At 55.3% G+C, this 6,017-nt stretch overlaps 1 protein-coding gene across 1 annotated transcript in view; it reads right to left on the bottom strand.

The window, feature by feature from the left end:
• PTK7 (protein tyrosine kinase 7 (inactive)) overlaps nucleotides 1-4,658 on the bottom strand; it is a 53,812-nt gene extending 49,154 nt beyond the window's left edge. Inside the window, exons 1-3 of the mRNA XM_054397321.1 lie at nucleotides 4,437-4,658; nucleotides 4,210-4,368; nucleotides 1,277-1,310 (exon numbers count right to left, since the gene is read on the bottom strand). Of these exons, the coding sequence (XP_054253296.1) occupies nucleotides 1,277-1,310; nucleotides 4,210-4,368; nucleotides 4,437-4,658 (415 nt within the window). The remainder of the gene's footprint in view (nucleotides 1-1,276; nucleotides 1,311-4,209; nucleotides 4,369-4,436) is intronic.
• Nucleotides 4,659-6,017: the final 1,359 nt, after the last annotated feature.

Raw genomic sequence — 6,017 nt, forward strand, 5'->3', positions numbered from 1 at the left:
CCCTGCTAACATGGCAGCAGCAGCAGCAGCATGCCCTCACAAAGAGCACGTTTGTACCCGAGCCTGCCTGCTGCCAAATAAGCATTTGTTCCAAGTACCCAAACATTGAAAGCAGTGGAGACACCCACTGCTAATGTGAAATATTTTGCATTCCAGGCTTGAGAGGTAGGCTTGAAAACCTTCAGAGAGGAAAGAGTGTTTATTCACTGGAGAGAGGTGTAGGTCCAGCTATTTACTTAAGTCCACGTGTACTTGCTAGAAGACAGCTTTGATCTTCACAGCTCAAATAGCAGATAAATTGCAAGGAAGGAAAGAAAAATATTAGTGTAAAGTTCCCCTAGTAAATACCAGTAACCAGGCCTCACAACCTTCAGATCTTTTTTAAGTGCCTTATCTTTCCTGCTGCCCCAAAGCCAGGCTATCCTATTGCTCTCGTGCCTTCTTTCTCCCATTGCTCATCACCTCGGCCTTTGGAGAAAGCATAGCCTGCCATCCTAGGACATCTGTGGCTGTCTGCTTGGATGCAACATGAGCCAGCCTTTGGCCAAACAATGTGAGAGCCCTGTCCATCTAAGTAACACACAGACATGCAGTGCCATCCACCCACTTCTTCTTGAGCACAGGGGCTTCCAAGGATTGGGAGAAAAGTCCCATCAGCAAAAGCATTCATCCTAGAATGGTTTGGGTTAGAAGGATGGACCTTAAAGATCATCTAATTCCACCCCCCCTGCCATGGGCAGGGGACACCTTCCACCAGACCAGACTGCTCAAGGCCTTGTCCAATCTGGCCTTGAACACCTCCAGGGAGGGCACATCCACAACTTCCCTGTGCAACCTGTTCCAGTGCCTCACCACCCTCACTGTAAATCGTGCAGCGTGCAACTAAATATGGGTTCTTGCTGCAGTTTAAACATCTGCCTTTGGAAGAAGGTCTCATTCCAGATCAATTAAGAGATCAGAGGACATCTTTAAGGGCTGCAGAACACGACAGCTCTCTGGTTTGTGCCAGTTCCCAGCTGTCCAGGACCCACTGCACAGACAAAGAAGAGCCTACGGACATGACTGTGGAACTGCTGTGCCTTTGAAGCTCCTGCCACGTTGGGCTTACAGCCTGACTGGAGCCCTGCCTGAGCACAGCCAAGTACCAAGGGGGATCACATGCTTTTTAAGAAAAGAATGATATTGGCTTGTCACTGCTTTGCCCAAAACAGCCCAGAAATGTGCTGAGCAGCACAACTTGTCAGATGCTGGAGCGATGCTCGCTCTGATTAGCTACCATCGCGCTTGGTCTCGTTGCAGAGGACTCGGAGCTGCTGGAAAGAAAAAAGATAGCAGCTTCCCAAAGAGCAGCTTCAAAGAGCAAAAGTCACTCAAGTGGTACTACTGGAAATTTATTGTGGACTCTTTAAACCCAAGAGAAATTCTCAGATTCCATCTGATCGCTCATGTTTTCAGAGCTTTTCTTCTTGAGGAACAAGGAAAGCATCAGCGTGAAGAAACATACAGCTCGACACAGAGCACTGAGGCACTTCCAGAACAAAACAGACCTTCTGGGGTTTGGTTGTTTTTTTTTTTTTTTCAGCTTTAAAGAAAAGTTGACTCAGCAAATATTTCCTCTGCTAGCATTTCAACCACATATTCGAGCAGAAGCCAGCACACATCTGGCACGTTGCAGTGTCACGGCCACAAAGATCACAGCATTGCTGAACAACAGAAAGAGAGGAACAGGGACCTTCAGCCCAAGAACCAAACACTCCTCAAGCACGTACCTGGCAATGGAGGATCACAGAAAGGACTCAGGTGAGCCTTAGACATCGCACCCTTCACAGGTCTTTCCCTAGCCCTTTCTCCAAAGAGCATTTAGAGAGACACTGCCCTGCAACCCCACAGAACTTACTGCTGGCCATAAAACCTAGACATGAAACCATACATTTTGGGAACACTGCTGGCTTCTGAGACTTGACAGTGTCTGTAAGCCAAGGGGCAGTGGTGCTGATCCTGCTGAGCAAGAGAAACGAGGCAAGGAGTACGTGCTTGAAGCGGCACAGAAATTCCAGCCACCAGAGAGGAGTGTGGCAGCAGGAAAGGTAGCCCTCATGGGCAGGCCTGCACACCCCAGCTGCTGCTGGTAGCAGACTGACAGGGAGACGAGTTCTGCAGGAGGTCCACAGCCCCACTGCCCCAAACCAGAGTGCAAGCAAAACATGCCACATCCCCTCCAAACACAGCCTCCATGGAAGTCTGCCAAGGCAATCACTAATCAGGGTGCTATAGTTAGCAAAGTAAGTGCTGCATTAAATTCAACTGTTGAGGCTGGTAGAGACCTTTGAGATCAAGTCCAACAGCTCACCTAGAGCTCACAATCCCACCACTACTGCTAAGCCACAGCCCTGAGCACCACATCCACAGTCTTTTAAATACCTCCAGGGAAGGTGACTCCATCACCTCCCTGGGCAGTCTGTTCCAAAGCCTGAGAACCCTTTCAGGGAAGAAATTGTTCCTAATATGCAACCTGAACCTCCCTTGGCACAACTTGAGGCTGTTTTCTCTTGTCCTGTCACTTGTTGCATGAGAAGAGGCTGACCCCTACCTCACTACAACCTCCTTTTGGGGAGTTGTAGGGGGCAATGAGGTCTGCCCTCAGCCTCCTCTTATCAAGACTAAACGACCCCAGTTCCCTCAGGGCTTCTTCATAAGATTTGTGTTCATTCCATGCTTATCAGCTCTACACTGGACATTACTTGCAGTCTGGCAGCAGGACTCTGCCACAGCTCCCAGTTATGCGAAGAGCAGCAGCAGAGCTATAAATACCTCTCCCTCCGAGGCAATATCCTCCTCAGGTGCTAGACTAAGATTACTCTTGATTTTGAAGCAGAAACTACACAGCAAACTGTGCACAGTGACACAGAAGCACTGCAACTGGGTACTGGTGACATGAAGAAACCTGTTTGTGGGGTTCCCAAATGAAGTGAAACAAGGCAGTGTCATGTGGGGCAGATCACAGAGTAATTTAGTTTGGAAGGGACTTTAAAGACCATCTAGTTGCAACCCCACCCTCAACCATGTGCAGGGACACCTTCCACTAGACCACGTTGCTCAAGGCCCTGTCCAACCTGGCCTTGAACACCTCCAAAGGAGGGGGCATCCACAACCTCCCTGGGAAACCTGTTCCAGTGTCTCACCACCCTCACTGGAAAGAATTTCTTCCTACCATCCAGTCTAAATCCCCCCTCTTCCAGCTCCAAATCCCTTGTCCTATCACTGATTTTTGTCAAAACTCCCTCTCCAGCTTTATTGTAGGCCCCTTTCAGGTACTGGAAGGCCACTGTAAGGTCACTCTGGAGCCTGCTCTTCTCCAGGCTGAACAACCCCAACTCTATCAGCCTGTCCCTGTAGGGGAGGGGCTCCAGCCCTCTGATCATCTTCATGGTCCTCCTCTGGACCTGCTCCAACAGTTCAGTGTCTTTCTTGTGTTGGGGGCCTCAGAACTAGATGCAGTATTCCAGGTGGGGTCTCATGAGAGTGGAGCAGAAGGGCAGAATCACCTCCCTCGTCCTGCTGGTCCTGCTTCTTTTGATGCAGCCCAGGACACAGCTGGCCACCTGGGCTGCCAGGGCACACTGCCAGCTCATGTTGAGTTTTTCATCAACTGACACCCCCACGTCCTTCTCCTCCAGACTGCCCTCAAGCCACTCCTCATCCAGCCTGTATTTGTGCAGGACCCTTGCAAACCAGGCTGGGTAACGAGCTCACACCACAACCAAAACCCCAGGCACCCCAGGCTCCCCAGGCACGGAAAATGGCGCTAGGAGGCCAGCAGGAGTAATACCAAAGAGCAGAGCGAGAGAAGGCACCTTGGAGTCTTACAGCAGAAGCTGAACAGTGAAAGGCAGCGGGCACCGAGGACGGCAGAGCCGGGAAGAGGCATGGAGACTCACACCTCCCTGTGCAGAATGGAGGGTATGGATGGGGGGATGGGGGTGGGTGGCTCCTCCGGATGTGCTCAGCATGGGACACAACCCCCTCGGCGGTGGGGAGGCAAATTTCTCCGGGTGAAAGCCCACTGCCTGCCCAGGTTTGGTTGGTTTGTAGGTTTGTTTTTTTCTTTTTTTTTTTCCCCCCTCCCCTTCAAGTTCTGATCTGCTCAAATTTCACGGGAAAACCACCCACTGCTGCGCACGAACAGCCTTCCTGGTCTCAGCCCCTCACCAGGGGCCCGGCCAGGCTGCGAGTCGGGGCCGAGTCCAGCCAGAGGGGGGCTTGGGGAACCGCCTCCCCGTCATGCCCGCTGCCTCGGGAGCGCCCGTTCGGCGCCTCCGGACAGCAGACGCCCGGTGCATTTGCATCCGAGCGCACTAAAGCACGACGCTCCCCGCAAGGAGCGGGCAAGGAGGGAGAACCCTGCCGAGGCACCCCGGCAACCCCCTCCCCGCAACCGGGCTTCGCTGGGCGGGGGCGCGGCCACCCTCGGGGGCCCCGCTGGCCCAGACCATCTCGGGATGCCAGGCCCCATCACCGCCAGGCACCGGGAACCCAAGGGGCCCAGACCACCCGAGGGCTTGATCCAAGGATCCCCATCGGCACCGCCCCTCCGGCGCCGCCCTGCCGCGGTACCGGGAGGCGCGAAGCCGCCGGCTGGCGGCCAGCAGGATCCGCATGGCGGGGGGGGGGGGTTCAGCGGGACCCGCGGCGCCGGGCCCGGCCCGCACTCACCCAGCAGCAGCAGCGCCCGCACCGCCGCCATCCTCCGCGCCGCTCCCCGCCGCGCCGGTCAGTGCGCGCCCCAGCCCCTGGCCATGCCGCCGTCGCCCCGCCCGCCGCCGCCGGGAGGGGCTTCCGGGGGGCGGGGCGGCCACCGGAACCCAGGTGGGGCCCGGGCGGTGGCGGGTGGGGGATGGAGAGGGGTCTGTGCGGCCAGCGCTCCGCTCAGCCCTCCGCCGCCGTGCTGGAGGGGAAGGGCTGGGCCGCCTAGGACTCCCTCTCCTGTCCACTGCAAGCGCCAGCATGGGGAGTCCGCAGCGGAGCTCCCCTCCTGTCCAGGGGCTCCTCGTGAAGCTCCTGTTGGAATCACGGAGTGGCAGGGGGTGGAAGGGACTTCTGGAGATCATCGAGTCCAACCCCCTCCGCCAGAGCAGGACAACCTAAAGCAGGTCACACAGGTCCAGGTGGGTTTTGAATGTCTCCAGAGAGAGAGGCTTAACCACCTCTTTGGGGAGCCTGTTTGTGCTCCATCACCCTCCCAGTAAAGAAGTGCCTTCTCCTGATTAGGTGGAACTTTATATGTTCAAGTTTATTCCCCCTACCTCTTGTCCAGTCATTGGGGACCACTGAGAAGAGTCTGGCCCCGTTTTCCTGACACCCACCCCTTAGAAGCTCCTCCTCTGTATCCTGTGAAAGCACAGAGGGCCCTGGGAGCCAAGAGCCCTGCATCCTGCTGCAGGCAGAGGGCTGCGGTCACAGCTCTGGCTGCACAATGCAGTGTCTGCTCCTTCATCTCACCTAAAGTCAGGGCACAGCAGTTCAAGCTCGCCTGGCCACCTGCAAAGCACAGGCTGAGGGCCACCCTACCTGGCTGAGCAACACCCATGGAACCTGGTGCAGCTCTATGCCACCCACAGCTCTGGACACCAGCTTTATGGCTGGTTCCTGAGTCTCCCAAATGCTGGCTGGGGAATACTCACCCCCAGAGACTGATGAGTCCCCAGGCATGCTTCTGGGATGCATCACAGAGGATGCTGAAGCCTTGACTCAGCAAGGCCTGTGGCACAGGATCGGAGCATGGCTGCTACAGAGGAGCATGGCCAGAGTTGTTTGGAGCAGCAATGGAAGCAGCCTGTGCAGCAAAGCACTGATTGAACACAAGGCCATAACCTGGGCAAGCATTAGAGCCCTTCTCAGTAACCACAGCTTGGCGACCTGGAACACCTTGAGAAGACAAGGCTCTTCCTGAGCCAACCTGGGCATGCCACATGCCCTCCAGCAGTGATCTGCAGCTGCAGTGGTTTGACATGGGTTTA

This window comes from Indicator indicator, chromosome 2, assembly GCF_027791375.1.
Source record: "Indicator indicator isolate 239-I01 chromosome 2, UM_Iind_1.1, whole genome shotgun sequence".
In the NCBI taxonomy this organism is placed as follows: domain Eukaryota; kingdom Metazoa; phylum Chordata; class Aves; order Piciformes; family Indicatoridae; genus Indicator; species Indicator indicator.